The sequence below is a fragment of the Theropithecus gelada genome, chromosome 1 (assembly GCF_003255815.1).
Source record: "Theropithecus gelada isolate Dixy chromosome 1, Tgel_1.0, whole genome shotgun sequence".
NCBI classification, from domain to species: Eukaryota; Metazoa; Chordata; class Mammalia; order Primates; family Cercopithecidae; genus Theropithecus; species Theropithecus gelada.
The window spans coordinates 154,338,475-154,359,712 of NC_037668.1; the positions used below are offsets into that span (position 1 = coordinate 154,338,475).

The window sequence follows — 21,238 nt, forward strand, 5'->3', positions numbered from 1 at the left end:
GATCAGTCTGGCCAACATGGTGGAACCCCATCTCTACTAAAAAATGCAAAACTTAGCCAGGTGTGGTGGCGGGCACCTGTAATCCCAGCTACTCGGGAGGCTGAGATAGGAGAATCACTTGAGCCTGGGAGGCAAAGGTTGCAGAGCCAAGATTGCACCACTGCACTCCAGCCTGTGCAACAGAGTAAGAACCTGTCTCAAAAAATGAATAAATATATATAGTATTTTTACTATACCTTTTCTATGTTTAGATACACAGATATTACCACTGTTATAACTGCCTATGTACATTACTACAGTACATACAGTACAGTATACAGTACAGCATATTACTGTATACCATAGGACTGTTGCCTAGGTGTGTAGTAGCCTTTGCCACCTATGTTTGTACAAGTACAATCTGATTCACAGCACAACAAAATCGCCTAACAGCACCTTTCTCAGACCATATCCCCATTGTTAAGGGACATGACTGTACTTGCAATTTTGAATATTCTTAAAAATGATAGTCATGTTCTTGGCTTGCTCTCTACATCCATTCCTAAAAAGAATGTAGGCCTACATTAAGACAAAATTTCATATTATTTCACCTTTATTTTATATTCTATTTTACTCAATTGCAAGCTTATTAAGAACAAGTTTTGATCATAACTTACCCTTACCTCATCCATATTACACTAGAATTATATCATATAGAAAAACATTTTTTCCATTAGTTTTATAAGACGTATCCACAGTGTGATTTATTTTTAGTTATGTAATTTTTAAAAACCACTTTGGTGTAGATTTTTCAAAAATGATAAGCCTGAAATTAATTAAAATTGTCATTAAAAGATTTCTAGTTTTGCTTTTATAAAAATCATTATTTCAAATTTCACAGTGAAGAGGTACTGAATTCCTCATAGGACATGAAATTATATAAAAATAGAAGACATAGACATCTTTAAATCTTTAATCCTTTGATTAAGCAGCAAGCATATCACTCTTCCAGGCCAAACACTGCTTAAACAAAAAAGAAAAATAATGACGTGCAAAATATTTACAAAATATGCAAAGCACACAATAAAGACATCTCACTATATACATGTGTCATATTACTAATGAAGCTAAGGTTTTTCTACTGTGTGCTCTAATGCATGTAAATCAAATTACAGCACATCCCTCAGATACAGCACCTTGGCCCATGTCTGGGATAGAACAGATTTTTTAATGAATCACAATATACTGAACAGCTGGACAGATGCTGGTGCTGACCAACTTGACTGACATATCCCACATATTGTGTACTGAAGGTCTACTGACAAGAGACAAGACAATAAACGCTGTAAAGGTATAGTATGCACATACGTAAGACAATTTAAGTGCTTTAAAAAAATGCTTTAGATATTTGAAGATACATAACTGTCCCCTGTGGCTTTTAAAGAAAAAATAAGTATAAATTGTTGAATATTAAGAATTTTAAATCAGCTAAATTCAGGTCCAAGAACTATTTAAGATGATTCAATGAGAAAGAACCTAACCTGGAAAAAGAGTTTCAGATATGCCAGTACGTAGGGTATTTATGGAAATAAGTGGTCTAAAATTAAAAATTAAAACTAATCAATGAACTTAAATCTATAGCACTTGAAGGCTGTGGAGCAATGATAGGGAATATTTTGGGAACACATGATCTTTCAAAACATAAATTAGGGCCTTATGTTGACTATTATTTTGTGAAGTATTCTACACGTGATAAGAATGTGAATGTGCAAACATTTAGCCTATGTCCACTAGTATAGCAATCTAAGTGATCTGTCCCTTTGCACAAATAATGATTCCAATATGAAATCATTGTATCAAAAATATTAATTACACATTGTTGAAATACTATCACTTGTAAAATATTCTTTGTAAGGACTTAATGATTATGGGTTGAATTAAGAAGACTTGATGTCTTTTGTGTTCTTCTATAAAAAGGGGTCTCAGCATTTTTAGTTAACAGCACAATTGTGACAATATACTGATACATCTTTAGATAACACAGAACAAATTCTTAAATTTATTTTTGAAATAATGTTGATGATTTAACCCTAAACCAATCCCACAAATACAGGTTGGCTGCAAGGAATACACAAATGTATCCAAATAGTACAATAGAGATTTATCAAGAAAACACTTTTCATATTAAATGCAGACCATATTATTAAGTATAAGGGCAATTTTAAGTTCAGAAACCAAACACAAAAAGGGTACTGTAAATAAATGCTTCCATAACCACTGTGTCTACATAACTAACAAAATATAATTCTTCTCTGAAGTCCCCAGATGTAGGCAACTACTAGTTAAAAGCAGATAGCATTTAGAAACAAAAAAAACCCAACTCCATTTTCAAGGAACTTAAAGAGATTATATTTCAACAAATTAAGTCCTCATTTGTATGCAAAATTATTCTTCCAATCCTCTCATTACTGATAGATGATGAGTCAATGACCTTTAAACAAGGACTCTGCGCTAGGACCCTAAAATGTATGTTAAAGGGTTAGTAGGTTCAGTACATTCTTTGTGGTTTTATATAATTGCTTTGCAATTGATTAAATTGCTTTCTTTTAAAGGAACATATTAAAATTCCTTTAGAAAAAAAAGCAACATTTTTTGAAAGAAGGGATATGCAGCTATAATTTCTTAAATATGCATAAAATGAACATATGTCAAAATCTGAAATGCTGGCTATTCTTGCACTCCTAACATAGGAAAATGTTTTTAAAAAATTAAATTAAAGAAAAAAGCCGAACATCCTTAACTTAAGAAACTTAAGGAGTTTTCACAATTCCTAAGTCAATATTCCTGTACTAAGAGCCTTGACTATGAAGAGGCAGGAATATAAAGAACCTCGATAAAATAAATACAGTAAAAACAAAACAAAAACTTGGTATATAGAATACTTAAATCTTTTTTTTTTTCCTTTTATGAGTTCAACATTGCTGAACATATACTCTAGAAAGGAGGCTAACTGGAGGCTTTTTGTTGTGTAACATTTTAGTCTAGTGGACTGAAAAATTTCTTAGACATCCACTTATGCCAGTCCACTGCCACAGAACTAGTTTGCAGCCTCAGTATCTAGAAATGATTATTCTTTCCTCTTTTTCATCAGTCAGATGAGCATTGGTATAATGATGGGGTGAAAAGTTACTGCAGCTCTGTCCAATTTAATTTTTAGTGCAGTGAGGACTGTGAATCTGTCTGAATTCCAATAAGTGATGGTGGCTGTTGACCACCAACCGTGGACAACACTGGTCTTGGGTTTAGACGGGGTGGCATAGAATTAGCAGGGCGAATAAGAGGTGGTGGAGGCTGATTTAAAGTTGGCCGGGGCTGGATGAACCGAGCCTGCTGCTGGAGTGGAGGAGGCTGCCGGTGAAGAGCGGGGGCAGCAGGCAGTGTTGGACGAAGAAGTGGTGGAGGCTGGTTCAGAGTGGCAATAGGGGCTGTTGGTGTTGGAGTGGATGATGGGACAGGAGGTGATGGACCCAGTGTCCGAGGAGCCTGTGGGGTCTGTGCCTAGAGGTGAGGAAACAAAAATACATGTATGAGATGTAAGTCCTAATGAACTTAATACAATATAGTTTGGGCTGTCACAGGAAAAACAAAACAAATAAAAACAAAACAAAAACATAACACCAGTGTTTATTGGAAGCACAAGCTTCTTTTATTTTAAACAAAACAAAACAAAAAACCAAAAACCAACGAGGCTACCAAACAGGCATCTTTATTTGTAAACAGCTTAACACTGGAAATAAAAATAAGACTATGAAAGAACAATACACTCCATTCTTCTAGAATCAGAACTTAGCATGTCATTATGACTTAAGAGTCACGAGAGATGCACCACTGAGTAAGTGTATTGTCAACCTTTCATGCTCAATTTAGCTAGTCCTCTTGACAAATTAACCTTACAGAATACCACACAAAATGGTGATTCCTCAACTCATATTAGCTGAAATTCCATACACAAACACACCTCCTCTTCTTCATCAGTGCTCTTCCCTGATGGCACATTAGAAGCACTTTTTGTCTCCTCCCCTAAAGTAGAAGCATCACCATTAGAAGCCTGGGTTCCTTGTTCTGCTTCCCACTCCTGCAATACCTCCTCTAAGTTAAACCGACGCCTGTAGTTTACAAAGAAGTTCTTCACTTGGCCAACAGTCTTGTTGCCAATTACATCTGCAATAGCTTGAAAATCTTTACCATATTTGCGGACACCTGGAAGGCAAAGTAAATAATACACCTGTGAAGGATCAATAAGGAGAGCTGTGTGTACTATACATCATGCACACACAAAAGATACCAGCAATGACAATCCTTTCTGACAAACTCTGCTCAGTTCTCAATTCTGAGATAGAGGCTAAGATATCAGGGTCACAGATGAAAACTATCAGTTATGTCATTTCATCGAGCCAGCCACTTGCCTTCAACTGAACAATCAGAAACTTACCATTTTTTACATACTCAGTTATTTTCTCCAATCCTCTCTTGAACTCTCAAATACAGTCCATTTATTGTAAAGCATTGAATTCTTTGTTCCATCCTCAATTCCACATTCATTTATTTCCCTAGTAGCCAGTCACCTAAATTTGAGCAACATCGTTTGTAAACAAAACTGGATGGGAATGAGCCATCTCTCTTATCCCCTCAATGGACTGAGTGAGTAGCCTTAGGGTTCCCCCATTAAGAAAAGCATTATAATTTTGGTCTTAATACTAACTTCAACATGAATACTTGCCTATACCACCAGGGTACCAACAAATTGAAATTAGGTAAGAACTTAAACATGAAAAGCAGGAGAATCATCACAAGTTGGTGGATTTTTAAAAGGGAAGTTTTTTTTCAGAGTCAGTTGGATTTTAACTCATCTAGTAGTTTTAAAGACTGAATGGATGTAAGATTATAGCTTAAAGAATAACGTAACAGTAATGACTACCTGAAGAGCACTTGTGCTCATCATCACTACCTTAAACTTAAGAAGGGATACATATTGTTAATTGAGAACCTAACTTTACACTAAGGAAGTTTCATTATAATGAAGGGTAATAATTGATTTAAGAAGTTGAGATTGTTAACTATACTATAGAATTTTAAATAGATAGTAATTTCCTCTTAAGGGAATTCTAAAAGAAGTTCACAGACTCATTCTAGGAGATGCACTTAGCTCAAAACAGAATAGAAAATAGAAAAGTTGTTGAAAATTTTTATAATTTGGTAACTGCTTTTAAAAATACCAGAAAACAGTAACTCATTAATGAAAGAGATGAGAAAAGAGACAAAAATATGGGGGCTTAAATAAACAACATGTATATGATCACAGATGAGAGAATATATGGATATGTTAATACCCAGCAGAAATGCTATTCTTACCAATACCAATTAATATGAAATACTCAGTTACCCTAAAGCACTATCATGATGTAACAATCCTACTTTTAAATTCTGCTTTATTTTAAATTGAGAATTTGGAAATAAGCATCTCTGACTACATTAAACTAGCTGGGCTTGACTCTAAGGGGAATTCCTTTATCTAAGAGCACTCTGGACAGGAGGTCTGACACTACTATCCTCTAATTATATCCCATTTTTAAGGTAGAGTTCTGGGTTTGTAAGCTATGCTCATTTGCTGTGTTCTCAAAGGAAAATACATGTACATGACAATAAAGTAACAACGATAGACACTGTTTATAATATTTTATCAGCATAAATGAATTTATACTCCCTTTAAACCCATGAGGTTGATTTCCAGTTTGAACTTGACAGTTAAGTATAAATTCTAATAGTGACTAGATTCCACTGAGAGTTTATTTGGTAATAAAAATCCAAGGATATTTGATAGGAGTTACTGTTATATATTCAAGTACTTCTCCACTACTTTTACATTTTAGAAAATAGCAACTCTTAGAAGGGTGAGTCTCTGTGCCATTTCTAAATTCTAAATTTGAGTTTGCTGCACTGAAGATTAACTACTAATTAGAAACCAAATATAATGTTCTATCAGTTACTAATTTTCATAAGGAACACTTATTTTACATTCTAGCAATGGTCAAACCTACTGAATACATGAGTTTAGAAGTGAAAACCTTAAAAAAAGTCTTAGATGAGACTGTATTCCTAAGAAGAAGTCACATTAAAACTAACTCTGACTCCAAGTCTAAAGATATTATAAACCTCAGAACACTTATTTTGCAAAATATATTCCAAAACTTTAAGTTGTCCCCAAGTCTGATTCCATTAAATAAGTGCCCCTTCTTCTGACTATACTCCTTTTGATCTTCCACTTAATTTTCTCTTGTTCAATGGACTTTACCATGTCACCAATATTGTTACATTTGTAAAATTATGTATCTTAAACTCAAAACTACTTCCTGTAAGAGTGTTTCTAGAGATGTTCAATGTTGACAACCTTTTCTAACTCACTCAAGTATGCTTATCATTAACTATAATATGTTTATAATTAACTCATGTATGCCAGTTAAACTCTTAAGGCTCAGACCACACTGTAGACTTCTGTAGTTTGGCTGAGGATTCCAACCTCAGATATTCCAACCTAGATATTCCAACAAATATCTAGGCACATTTGTTCCTAAGAACAAATCCCCTCAGCCTGAAGGATGGCTGGACAGGGTCTGGAATAGCTGGAGCTCCTTGGCAGTCTCATTTGGACAAGAGCAGCTTCATCTGCTCGCCCCAGTGTGTTGTGACAAATTTCATAATTTTCTCTGTGTACCATGATGTGAAAAAGGTTGGAAAGTACTGTCCTAGAAAATACAAAGCAGCACTAGCATTACTACAATGCTGAGTACACAGGAAGTGCTTAGGAAATAAGGAAATACAATTGTTCTTCCCTAAACCACAAGAGGTATTAGATATATATGGCTGAATTCTTCATCACCTTCACACTCATTTTGGTTAGACGATGGAACTCTTAAGCTCTATACTGTTGCTAGCAACTAGGCAAATTCTAGTGAAACCCCAACTGACTCAATGAGACTGCTCCTTTAAAAGAATCTCCAGCTAGGCTTCTGAAACAACTAGCAGGTGGTAGTGATGAGCAGCAACTAACTTTAACAACTTACGGCATCAGAGCTACCCTAGTTTCAATCTGTCCCCGGGGGAAGGGCACTCCATTATTTCTTCATAGTTGATAATAAACAAGGTGATCTGACTACTTTCTCAGGAAGGGAGTTAAATATGATTAAGTCAATCTCCCTTCCTGAAGATGTAAAACATATGCTTGAACTATAGTTGTTAAAGTCTCACTTCTAGGGAAAGAGGTCGTTTTCAAAGGTTAGTGGAATAAACAGACAAATAGTACGTTTCCCAGGAAGAAAAAAAACTGTTTTCAGTCAAATTTCTAAATTTCATTTGAAAGCTACAATGAAACAACTTGGCTTTCTATGGTGGCAGATGATACCTTATAATCTTTATAAAGTTGTATTTGGGAATTAACATAAAAATATAAGTCATTAGGATATTCTGTTATCATTACATTTTATGAAAGCCCACATATTCCAACCAGGAATCTATATTACCCAAGGCAAAAACATCTTTTTTAAACATTTCTTGTCAATACTTTAACTTGCTAAAGAAGATATTTTTATTAGCAGTAGAGACATGAGCATAGCCATTATCTAAATTATCAGACATTCTGAATTAGTGGAGTCTGTCCACACATTTTTTTTTTTTTTTAAATCTTTGGCTAGTAAGATGGTGGTAACTTCAGGAGAATTTATGTGGTATTTCCCAACTGTAAAATCAGAATCTGAATCTTTTTTTTTTTAATTATTTTTATGTTTAGCTAGAAGGGATAGCATGGATAGCTGCCTTTGGTATGTTTAAAACCATTTTTTAAAATTTGATTTTGGGGCTGGGCATGGTGGCTCATGCCTGTAATCCCAACACTTTGGGAGGCCAAGGTGGACAGATCACTTGAAGTCAGGAGTTCGAGACCAGCCTAGCCAAAATGGTACAACCCAGTTTCTACTAAAAATACAAAAATTAGCTGGGTGTGGTGGTAAACGCCTGTAGTCCCAGCTATTCGGGAGGCTGAGGCACAAGAATCACTTAAACCCAGGAGGTGGAGGTTGCAGTGAGCCGACATACTGCCACAGTGCTCCAGCCTGGGTGACAAAGTGAGACTCTGTCTCAAAAAAAAAAAAAAAAAAAAAAAAAAAAAAAATTGATTTTGGACCAAAAAAAAAAAAAACAACACACCCAAAAGACGAAACATGGTAAGCTGCTTATAGATAATCAAATTTCAGAGGATTTTTTTTCTGGCTTTCACAGCAAAATTTATTAAAGTGAACATTACTTAGTTTAACTGGGAAACATTAATTTTTCAAAAATATATTTTTAAAATAACAGGAATACAATAACATCTAGAAACTCCAGAGAGATTATTCTCTTCTATCATTAAGACGTACATTTTAAACTCAAGCCATTTGGGAGTGTGTATTTCCACCTCCTATAAATCTCTTCAAGAATTCCATATTAAAAGGTAGAAAAGGTAGCAGTAGGAGCAGAACAGTGACTGATGTATACATGGAAGGGCTAAAAGTCAAAATCACATTGTAAGTTACATTCCATTACAAAAATGCTGGAAATTTTGAATCATTAATTATTTAATGTAAGTGTATCAGAGGGCTGACAATTATACTTTTGAACCTCCATTCTTATGGTATCTGTTATAATAGAAAAATAATCTCTAAAGCAAAAGGGTGCTTTTCAGATGGAAAGATATAAATCTCCTCGTTCTACTTCCTTTTGATCATTCATGTACTGTGTTACCATCCTTTTATTTTTAAGCAACTGCCAAATCTACTTTCTCCCCTTTACAAACCCTTCTTTTTGTTAGTATGAGACGGAAAAAAGACAATTTCTAGACTTGAAAATTCATTTATCTTAAAAAGGTGAATGAACTACAAGAAAAGGTAACTTTTACTATAAGCATAAGTCATGTGAACATAGTTCTGTCATTTTCTGTTTTATATAAAAAGGTAGTAATTATAAAAAATAACTATATAAAAATAACTAATTAAAGCTGATATCTTTATACAATTGGAAAAAATTTTGTTTATCCTAAAGTAGCATAAATTTTAGTTGGGAAGCTTTTTTTAAGCACTACTGACTAGGAAATGAATATATTTAAGAGGCAGCTTATAATTAAAATGCAAATACCATATACCATGCTTCTAGCCTCTACATACTTTAAAAAAGTGTTTTGTACTATAATTTAAACATATTGCTTTTTGAAAACAGCTAACCATCATTCCATTTTAAATGGAAAAAAGATACACTTAGAATAATCTAATTCCTTTTTAAATTCCTTTTAAAATTCTTTTTTTTTTTTTTTTTTTTTTAGTCAGAGTCTCGCTCTGTTGCCCAGGCTGGAGTGCCATCTTGTCTCACTGCAACCTCCACCTTCCAAGTTCAAGCAAATCTCCTGCCTCAGCCTCCCAAGTAGTTGGGACTACAGGTGTGCGCCACCATACTCGGCTAATTGTTTGTATTTTCAGTTAAGATGGGGTTTCACCATGTTGGCCAGGCTAGTGTCAAACTCCTGGCCTCAAGTGATTCACCTACCTCAGCCTCTCAAAGTGCTGGGATGACAGGCGTGAGCCACCACACCCAGCCCCTTTAAAAATTCTTAATTTCTGAATGCTGTTTATCATGAATATCAAGTTGGATTTTAGGATAACTTCTAAAAGCATTATAGGTTAGAGAAAAATATTTATATATGTATAAGCTACAAACAGGAATATTTTATCATTAACACAAATATGGAAAGATCATTATTGGTCATAATAAAATTTGGTCATAATAAAAATTAGATACTTAGGGTTGGAACAACTGATAGAAACTGTAGAAGTACCTTTCCTGGCAAATATTTTGAGGATTAAATTAGCAGTATTAATGATATCCTACCTGGAGACTCTTGAAGAATTCTATTAAAATTATAACATAGGTAGAACTAGAATTAACATAATAAAGTGACTGATTACAAAAGTGTAAACAGACATTCCTATTTCATCTGAGCATGGTTTCCCCTCTCTTCCAATTAAGAAAGAAAGAAGGGAAACTTATTTAAATAGTTAACATTTAGTTAACAACTATAGGAGTAGATGGAACAGGAAAGTAGGGTAGGAAATACATATTTAAGCCCTAGGAAAGGAAATGATCTCAATATGTTTGGTTTCAAAAGAGTAGTAACAAAAAAACTTATTTAAAAGTAAAGTTGTAAATCTCACTAGTTGCACCAGAGTCAATATTTTTTTCTGCAGGTCACTGTAATAGTCTTCTACTATGAGCCAGATAAAATAAAGCATTTAACAAGTAAGTGTCAAATCAGAAATGTATGTGTAAAATGTCTTGCATATAAAGTGCTATACAAATTAAAACATGTTAATATCAAAAGTTTATTATTACTTTGGAAAACTAAATTGGTCATTAGAATAATATAAAGGTTTACCAAAAAACAAAAACAATTGCCTGCTAAGATAAGTACTTCTAGACAGTAAACTGTGTATTAAAAGACCCTGAAATTATGTCCCTTAACTGCACTGAAACTCAGGTATAGGGGACGTTACTACATGATTATACTATTTATAAGACACACTTCTGAGCACCATATAAATGCATGGGCACATAAGACAATATAACACTTTAAAATTATCTTTAAAATAGCTATTTTGGGCACAAATAGCCTTTATAGTTTTATTTTATGTAACAACAACAAAAACCCAAAAATGAAAACAAAAAAAATCCAAAGAATAAATAAAACAGAGACATTAACACCATTAACACATTATTTAAAAAGTGCCTTTGAAATCCTGCAAACATGCATACTTCCATACAAACTGCTGCATTAATGTAACTTCAAGGGTTACTTTTTAAATGCACATAGTATAATACTGAATATACCTCAGTACAGAGGAAATGTTTGGTTATATATATGACTACTCCATTATTTTATTTTAATATTTATAAGTTATGTCCACATATATAGTTCAAACTATATATTTAGATATTACCACTGCTCTTCCTTTGAATGCAGCTTTGGGTAGTAACCAACCCAGCCAAAAGATTCAATGGACTCTATAACTTAAAGTACTGCTATAGAGCAATATCAAATACTGAGTGCTGTGTAGAGAAGTATTAGCCTAGATTTTTTTTCCTATGACACTCTTTTCAGAAAATTCTTTCACTGGGATAATTTCTTAAAAATACAGAGTTAATATACTAGTCTTTAAGCAACTGAATACTGGAAATCAGGGTTCAGTTTTTACCAGGCTACTAAGATAGAGGGAAATAGTGGCTTTACATGAATAAAAGAAATCCCTATTCAAAATGACTATATTAAACATGTAGGCCATTGCTCTAAATGAATATAAAGCAGCCACTGAAAATGCTAATTTTTTAAACAATAATTTAAATTAGCAGAGCCTAATTTAAAAACAGCTATTTTTGAACATTATGAACTAACTAAACCTTGTTTTGACTCATTCAGAAACTCAGTTCTATAATTACAGATGTGTCCAATGCACATCCAGCACCCTGTGTCATAGTATCAATTCTTTATGAAATGACTGTGCTATGCTGCACAGGCCAAAGCAAGGGCTGACACATCATCCTGCTGGCACCCTCCTGTGTCATTTTCAAATCATGCTGGCTGGCTAATTCTTACTCTCTCTAATCCAAACTGCAGAGTCATCTATCAGTCGATCAATCGGAATGATGTCTGCACAGCATTTTTGTGTTAAATATGTTCTCTGAAGACTATTTGGCAACATTTTAAAAGGTATGCTTATATGTTTCGCTGGGGCCCCACTCCCTCAACAGTAGTTAACCTACATTAAAAAAAAGTTATTAGCACTCAACACAAAGAGGTGCTCAGGCAGGAAGAAACAAAATGTAGACGAAACTTTAAATTGTATAATCAGACCTGCACATAAATGTATCATGAAGAGGAAACAAATCCGTAACAATGAATAAAAATATACAATTTGTCTTTAAGTCATTTAAACATGAGAAAATCCAAGTTTATAATGCTTCCAATTTGCCCATGGATATTCCTAATAAAAAAAAAGTCTTCTACCATATAATTCAACAAAACATTCTTAGAAATAGTGCATTTAAAATGCTGAATGTGATTTTTTGATATCTCTCAAGTCTCTTTTCAAAAATATACCTATTTAAAGTCAGGTTTCTAAGCATTCAGTGGTACATCTCTTAAGGGAAGTATGAAACATTGAAAGTTAAGCATGTAGTTAATATTTTCAATCCTGACATTTATCAGATAAACACTATTTTACAAAGTAGAGAAATCAGAAACATCTATAGTTTATTGATGCTTTTGAGTTATCAATGAATGATATATATAGTAAGAATGAACCCAATTGCAGGAATATCAAAGGAAAAGCACAGAGAGCCCATGTGACTTTTTCATGCTTAATTATCACCATCAATTATTTAGTGCCGAGAATGCATTACGTGCTGTTCAGGACTCAAAATGTACGTAGACTTGAGTATGTCACATCCACAAATACAACACAGAATTCCTGGTCACCAGGACTTTGTGATAAACACAAGAGCCCTTTCTTGATCAATTTCTAAAGGAAGGGAAGAACTAGGGTAGTCACCTTTCATGACAAATTAAATAATTATTAACAACAATAACTGCTTATCTTTAATATACCTTGCACTGCTAGAAGCTGCTCCTCTGTGGTCCAACGGGCATTAATTTTCTGATTTGACTACAAAATTAAAGAGAAGTTTCCTAATGAGGATATGAAGACAGACATTTTCCAAAGTGCTTATTTTTTTTAAGTTTTCATCAAATCACAAACATGAGATTACTACAACTCTGATTTATGAAGATTCTATTTTTAGAAAGTAAAAATACATATTCTGAGTTACCTTTTACCCATGCAGAAAGATAATGAAAGGGAAATGTACCAATTTGTGAGAAGGAACAACATTTGCATTTATGCTCTAATTAGAAATATTAAAATGTGAGAAAATCTATTAGTCTCCCATTTTCCAACTATAATTCCTATCACACATTGCAGCTATGAATTTTAGCCTAGTTTTAAACATTTAAGAGACTTTCTTTGCTTTTCCTTTTTTCTTTTTTGAGACAGGGTCTTGTTCTGTTGCCCAGGCCAAGAGTGTGCAGTGACATGATCACAGCTCACAGCAACCTCAAAATCCCAGGCTCAAGCAATCCTCTTACCTCAGCCTCCCAAGTAATGGCTGGCACCACGGGCGCCTGCTACCACACTCAGCTAATTATTATTATTTTTTTTAAGAGATGAGGTCTCGCTATGTGGCCAGGCTGGTTTCAAACCTCTGGCCATAAGCAAGAAACTTTATTTTCTTCCTCACCCTGATGCCCAGGCTGGAGTGCAGTGGCATGATCTTGGCTCACTGCAACCTCCGCCTCCCAGGTTCAATTGATTCTCCTGCCTCAGCCTCCTGAATGGCTGGGATTACAGGCACCCACCACCACGTCCGGCCAATTTTGTGTTTTTACTGGAGATGAGGCTTCACCATGTTGGCCAGGCTGGTCTCAAACTCCTGACCTCAAGTGACCTGCCCATCTGGGCCTCCCAAAGTGCTGGGATTACAAACGTGAGCTACTGCACCCAGCTGAAACTTTATTTTCTTCAGAGAGGATCTATGACTCCAAAATTTCTTCCCTTCATATTTAAGATTAAACCTATCCTTCATCCCCGAAAACAGTGGTATAAATTATCATAGGACTACAGAACAGGCCTAAGTCCTAAAATATTTCTTTAAATTTCTGAAGCAGAAAGTGATCCTGATAAGAATATGTTTTTTCAAGACCCCCCAATATTTCTCCCCACAAAAATCCTAAATTTAGGATTTTCAGTATGGAAATATTACAACAGCAAATATCTAATCAGACTTCATTAGTGTATACCCACTGAGTGGTAAATCAAGGACCTTTGACAGTAGATGGACAGAAATAAATACACCAACATGCAGGGGTTTGCAGAAGGAACTGCCAAGATAAAGTGGCTCCGTGTAATACCTGGGCATGTTGGGCAAAACAGAAAGAGGGCTTCCTTTGAGAAGTGGCGTTTAGGTCTTACCTCACTCATGGTCTTAGCAATAAGAGTTTCTATAGCACACAGAGGTTCTAGGTAACACCAACTTTTTCACCAAAAGTAAGGAGGTGCAAGTACTCAGAATGAAGAATGAAACAAAAATCCAAAGTTAAAAAAAAAAAAAGAGGAAAAATGAAAAAGCAAAAAAAAAAAAAAACGGACTTAAGAGTTAACGAGAGAAAAACCTAAAACAAATCACTGTATTCTAAATGAGGAGATTAAAAAGGGACAGCAGGGCAGGCGAGGTAGTAAACAGTGGATAAGCCTCAAGGTTAGGAACCTGGTGATGAGGCAAAGGAAAAACAGTAAAAAGGAAAAGAGAAAGGGGAGAATAGGATAAAAACTATGAGAGACATAAAGAAACAGTAATAAAACAGCACAACAAATCTAAAAAAGAAAAAAAAAAAAGGAGATAGGGAAAATTAGGTAAACATATGTTCCCCCAAAAGGGGAGTAACAAGAATGGAGGAGGAACTCTATTTAAAGAAGGGATATATATCCTTAATTGAGACCCTAACTTTACACTAAGGAAGTTTACGCTGAGTTCATGCACAGGCAATCTGATGCTACCTTGGCTGTGTAAGGTGGATAAAAGATGACCTTGGTACCCAAGGATAACTAGTACTGAAATCAATTTAAAACAGGTCAAAATATTTTATAGTAAATGGTAAAAAAATAAAAGGTTGATTGCAGTTCAATCCGAAATGTGAAACTAAAACCTGTAGAAATTAGCTCTTTTTAAAAAATAGTTAATGACTTGTTTAATACACTTTATTTTTGGCATATCTTTTCTGATGATACAATGGTGCAACATCCTTTGGCTTTGAAATTTACATGATCATAAAATGGGTCATTTTTTGCTTTAAAGGCTTATTGAAACAATTTTCTCAAGGTCCTCTCTTAATACTTGGTTCTCAAATTATTCTTTTGTGAAGTGCATGCCTGTGAGTGATCACTTTTTTCTTTAATGGTTAATTCTGCTGGATACTCATCTGACAATTTTGTAGGTGACTAATGTCATTCTCTTGCAGTTTAACAGACTTCATGAAGTTTCTCATCTTTTGCAAAGTATGCAATTTCATTTTGGTTTATGTTGTATTTGCATTGTATTAGCAAGAGAGTGACAGAGAAGGATAATATAGTGAATGGGACAGATAACAGCTAAAGTTAATTAGGAAGAGTTGGTGAGTAGAGCCTAATTCTATAAATGATTGGTTTATTAGTCAATGTTCTTGTTTGGCAATTTTTGCTTCTCCATGCATTACATGGATGAATGACGAGTTGGATATTGAGGATCTTCTGTACATACAACTTGCAATAACGATGTTTTAGGTTGCTCTAAGGATTAAATATAACTAAATATGAGGATATATTTAGAATATATCTAAAAAGGCATCTGGCACACTGCCTATGCAAATAAAAGTTGATCAATTCATGTTTATTAAATCTGAAAGAAACTGGAGGGAAAGGTATCATTAATGAAAAGGTAACAAAAACTGAAAGAAAAAATAACATGCATTATGAAAATTTTTTTCATCTAAACTGCAGAAAGCTTACAAATCAGAAAATGAATGAATACAAACAACTTTAAAGTTAAAAAGTACAGAGTATATGGGGGAATTTCAAGATGAGAGAAAAAGTCATAATGATTTAAGTGGGGAAACAGAACAAGGAAAGGTTGAAGACTGAGATGGGTTTAGAATAGGAAAAGCTTCTGAAAGGCAAATAATGGGAAGGCAATCCACATGTAAGGGAAAACAGTATTTGTGTCAGTAAGAAGTGATAGCCTGGCAAGCTGGTGATATTTAACTAAATTAAAATATGATAAGGGCCATCCACTTTTGGAAGGGTAGTAAAATTCAAGGTTGATAAGTTCACACTAAATTTAATAAGCAATAGTTATGTTTTGTTTTGGGGGGCAAGGGGTCAGGGGTATGATCATAACTAAAATAAGACTTTAATCCTGGAAAGCTCAGAGAGGGACAATGCTGTTAAGAACCTGAGAAATCAAGAAATGCTGCTGTGGGAGATGTGGGAAGGTGAGGCTAAGATTTAATTTAATTTGGGATACAATGAGAATGAGGTATTGGACATTCAGGTGGAGTTCAGGTTCCACCTGAGGCTAAAATCAGATTCATTTATTTAAAACACAGTTTTGAAGAGTCTGGGAAATTTTTATAAGAAAAAACAATGGAGTCATTATCTTACTCAGGTCTAAAATTGGCCTACAATTTTTAAAAAAAATTTTTTTTCAAGATTACTCTTGAAATGTCTTTAAAAAGGTAGCCAGAGACAGGCACACAGTCTCTCAACACACCCACACAGCCAGGTATTCCTCCAGCATTGGAATGGACCACTAGTTTTTCAGTTAAACCACAGATGAAGCTGTTGGCTTGAATTTAGGGTAGTGTTGTTTTTTACAAACACACACACACACACACAAAATTCTCTCAGTTCAAAGAGACACACAGAAGGCATGCAGAAACTAAGACTGACTAAAGAAACAGTGGATTCTGAATTCTCAGTTCACCACTGCTCACTGTGGGGCATACATTCAATAAATGGAGTGTAAGAAGAATTGCCAGCACTACTGCACCTGCTATTGCTAAACATTCTTTCTCTCTCTTTTATTTGACTGAATGTCTGGATAAATTTGTGTAATTTAAATGAACATATGATATGACTTTAACACAGTAAAACAATGAGATTGTGTATTCAAGACAAGGGAAATGAATTTTGAGGACAACTTGGAGAATGCCTATATGTATAGAAGACAAACCAGGGAACAGAAGAAGAGTTATAAAAGAGAACATAACCTCCCAAAAGTTAAAGGAAGAAAAAGAGGGGTAGTGGGAATGAGAAGTTAAAAGTTGTAGAAAGTGGTCATCAGTGCCAATGCTAACCTTTGTAAGAGGCAGCTTAGTGGAAAAATGCAGAAGGGGCTGAGCACAGTGGCTCACACCTGTAATCCCAGCACCTTGGGAGGCGAGGCGGGTGGATCACTTGAGCCCAGGAGTTTGAGACCAGCCTGGGCAACACAGCAAGACCCTGTCTCTAGGAAAATTACAAAAAATTAGCCAGGTGTGGTGGTGTGCCTGTGGTCCCAGCTACTTAGGAGGCTAAGGTGGGAGAATCACCTGAGCCCGGAAGATGGAGGTTGCAGAGAGCCGAGATCACGCCACTGCACTCCAGCCTGAGGGATGGGAGTGAGATTGTCTCAAAAAAAAAAAAAAGAAAGAAAAAGAAAAATGCAGAAGGGACGGTTGAAACTGTATAGGATTAAACAGTCAGTGTGTGACAAGTGGAAGCAGAAGAGGGGGAAGAGTGAAGAAAAATAGGGTCAAAAATTTTAAATATACAGGACTCACATAAGTTATTGATTTTAATATTGTCTTTTAAGTCTGAGAAACTTTGGTAGAGATTAAAGAAGGGACAACTAGAATATGTCTAGGAATCTAAAACTGTGTGGTAGCTGTAGTTAGCTACAGTATGGTATCACAGAGTATATTCTTCTACAAAAACACCTATCTGAAATGCTGTTGCTTTAAAAATATAATAATATAAAATAAGACAATCTAATATATAACAATATCAAAGGTCCCAAAAAGCCTTCTAGAACTATCTATGACATCCTTAGGGAATTTGGCATTTTTACTCCATCCTTTCCCTGCTAAATTTCCCATTTTCGTCAGTGGTAGATTCATACTACCTCTGAGTTGAAAGAGGTGGAAAAGGTCACCAAGTTAAACCTTCTACTTGATGCTGAAAATTCCACCCAACATCCATAATGAAAGGATGTCGTCTACCTTTGCAGGAAAACAACCATAGATGGAGAATTTATAGCTTCAAAAAGCACTCCTTTTTCAGTTATACTTATTCTTCCTTCTGGATTCATCAATCTTTCCTCCACCTACCCATTTACCTCCATCCAAAACAAAAAGCAGAAGACATACCAGCGACACCCTCAACACTCTCACATACTTTCAAGGAAGACATATTAATTTCCCTACCTTGCAATGTTCTTTGGGTTTACTGCTTGCTTCCATTCCTATAACTAATACCCAACCCTACTGATACCCCTTAATCATTTACAACTTACATGCTTAATATTTTAGCAGCTATAAAGTTTTCCTGTTCTAATTTATCCTGCATAATAATGACATAACTTTCCTATAATTAAAAATTTTCTTTACATCCTTCTGTACTAAAGAAACTACAGGGTCTTTCCATTTGACTTAATTTAAAAAGCAAACTTCTCTTTCTGGCTTTCACAAGGACTTTATACTCTGGACTTGCCCACTGATGTTTATCACAAAGATGCCCCTACTCAACCTTCCTAACATCTCTCATATACCATGTTCATTCCTTCTCTGCATCCAAGTTTGCCTTCCTAAGTAGACAATATGCTTCTTGAGAAAAGACTGTTTTACATTTTCATGGAATCCTCAATAGCAATTAATTAGCACAATAATGAGCACATAGTAAGTGCTCAGGGAATACCTGTTGACTCATTTTTAAAAGGGCTTTTAATTTTCCCCTACTAGATTTACATTTTTGAATGTACTGTTCAACACCAAACCATTGCTCTTATTATTCCCTCAGCTTGGAATGACTTCTTTGGTCATTTTTGTATGTGCAAAAAATCCCTCTTATCCTTCAAACCTCAGCTGCAGTATTCTCCCTCTAAGAAGTCTTCTCTAACTGTCCTTGCCAGAATGAATAATGCCCACTTGTTTCCCTGTATACTTTGCTTATAAATCTATCATACAACTTTTATCAGTTTGTCTTATAACATCTAGACTGAAAGTTCTCTTTTTTTTAGAGTAAGTGGAAAAATCACATCATCTTGTCCACATCTTTATGTGTTCCCTCTTCCCACACACTTCTCACAGGGCCTAACACAGTGCCTCATATGAAATAGTTGATCAGTAAATACTTGTGGAAGTGAATGGACTTTCTTCAACAAATTTTTCCCTAAATGAAAATAAGAAATACAACCAAATTAATAAGTAACGCACTTTAGTAACAGCTTACTTTTAGTAGAATTACTTCATTTCTTTCTTTTTTTTTTTTTTTTTTGAGACGGAGTCTCGCTCTGTCACCCAGGCTGGAGTGCAGTGGCCGGATCTCAGCTCACTGCAAGCTCCACCTCCTGGGTTTACGCCATTCTCCTGCCTCAGCCTCCCGAGTAGCTGGGACTACAGGCTCCCGCCACCTTGTCCGGCTAGTTTTTTTTGTATTTTTTAGTAGAGATGGGGTTTCACCGGGTTAGCCAGGATGGTCTCGATCTCCTGACCTCGTGATCCGCCCGACTCGGCCTCCCAAAGTGCTGGGATTACAGGCTTGAGCCACCATGCCCGGCGAGTTACTTCATTTCATGGCTTATTGTAATTATTCCAAAGCTTATTAACATTCTTTGATTAGATATGGTTTAAACTAAAGGTAAGGGGATAGATTACCTGATTCTTCAAGTTCTTTACTGTAATTGTTAATCTGAAATTCAAGTTGCCTTCCTCCCCAAAGCAGTAAGGACAATATGACAAATATAAATATATCCTGGGGACTCTCTAGATGATACAATATATATATACATTTTTCACATCATATAAGTTCAATATATTAACCCAAAGTAATATCCAAACTTCAATATATGGATGATGGAGTGTTAACATTTTGGCTATTTTATTTTGATCATTATTTTTATAATAAATCAAAAATTACAATAAATGTTTGATAACTTCTCACCCAATAGCTGCATTAAAATGTGGAAATGTAATATATAATTTTGCTATTATATAAAAACTTCCAAATGTAAGAGGCAACATGACATATACTAATATAGAAATCCAATCAGGACTCTAAAAAGATGAGATATAGCCAGAGTTTCATTATTTACTAGTTCTGTCACCTTGAGAAAGTTGTTAACCTCCCTGATTTCCAGTTTCCTCATGTAAAATAATAGCATCTGGTTCACCTAGCTGTATGGGTTTACATAAAAATCAAATGAGATAGCACATAGAGAAGCTATAAAATGCTACTGGACTTTCGCATCTTTCTTTTTATAAAGTTAATGAGTGAGGCTGTCCTGTAATTTTATGGAAAAATCTGAGATGAGAATTATCCTTTTCTTGAAAATTTAGTGAATGTTTTTTGTAAAACTGTCTGGGTCTGAAGTTTTCTTGTGAGAGAAAAATGTTAATTATTATTTCGTTTTACTTCATGATTACCAATTATTCAGCTTTTCTTTCTTTTTCAGGCAATTTTGATAAGACACATTTTCCTAGGAATTTCTACATTTTATTTTTCACACTTGCTAGTATAAAGTTCTTCCTGCTATTCCCATGTTTTTAGTATCTGCGGTATTTAAGTTTTAGATTACAAAATTATAGACATTTAAAATTGTTTGCATTCATGCATTTTAATGCATAATACAAATTAAAATAATTTTTGTTGCAATAATATAACAAAATAAAATAGTAATTTTTTGTATTATATTATCCTTAAATGACTGTTACTAGAATGTTTGTCACTTTACCTGTGGGCCAGGAATGAGATATCTGTTTTGTATTATTTTTCACTCTTTTCCATAACCTAACCTTCTTGAAAGAGATTATTCAAAACAATGAAAAACAACTTTTTTCATAAGTCTTCCTTTCTGAAAGACACTGATAACTAAGATGGCATATGGTACATAATTTCTGAAGTACTACTGTTCTGCCTCCCCATAGCCCCTCCATAAATTTCATCTGTAGATATTTCAGTCAACCAAGTTCTTTTCCCCTTCTGGGGAAAAAAAGTCCCAATAAGACCAAATAAGATTATCTGATTATCACATACACAGAAAGGCAAATCCAGGATATGAAGCATAATATGGAAATGTTAAAGAGAGAAAAAAGATATAGTAGAAGCTCCTAGAAAAAGACCTGATTGGATTTTAAGGGAATATAAGTACCCCTATAATTACCACAAATATCAAAAACATATTTAGGTTTCAACTGAAATAGAAGACTTGAGAAAATGGTCAATCTATACCTTGTTTTTGTAAGTGCAAGACTGTAAGTCCCCATACTAAAATCGTAAGTGGA

The 21,238-nt window shown here is 34.7% G+C and overlaps 1 protein-coding gene across 6 annotated transcripts in view; it reads right to left on the bottom strand.

Moving 5' to 3' along the window:
- Positions 1–580: 580 nt before the first annotated feature.
- RCOR3 (REST corepressor 3) overlaps positions 581–21,238 on the bottom strand; it is a 58,764-nt gene continuing 38,106 nt past the window's right edge. For 3 of the 6 annotated variants that reach the window (XM_025400611.1, XM_025400638.1, XM_025400595.1), the window contains 3 exons: positions 12,719–12,776; positions 3,998–4,239; positions 581–3,537 (listed from right to left, as the gene is read on the bottom strand). In XM_025400611.1, the coding sequence (XP_025256396.1) occupies positions 3,193–3,537; positions 3,998–4,239; positions 12,719–12,776 (645 nt within the window). In that variant the 3' untranslated portion in view covers positions 581–3,192. Of the gene's footprint in view, positions 3,538–3,666; positions 4,240–12,718; positions 12,777–21,238 lie in introns of those variants that run through there. The other 3 variants (XM_025400604.1, XM_025400628.1, XM_025400620.1) reach the window with 3 other exon arrangements.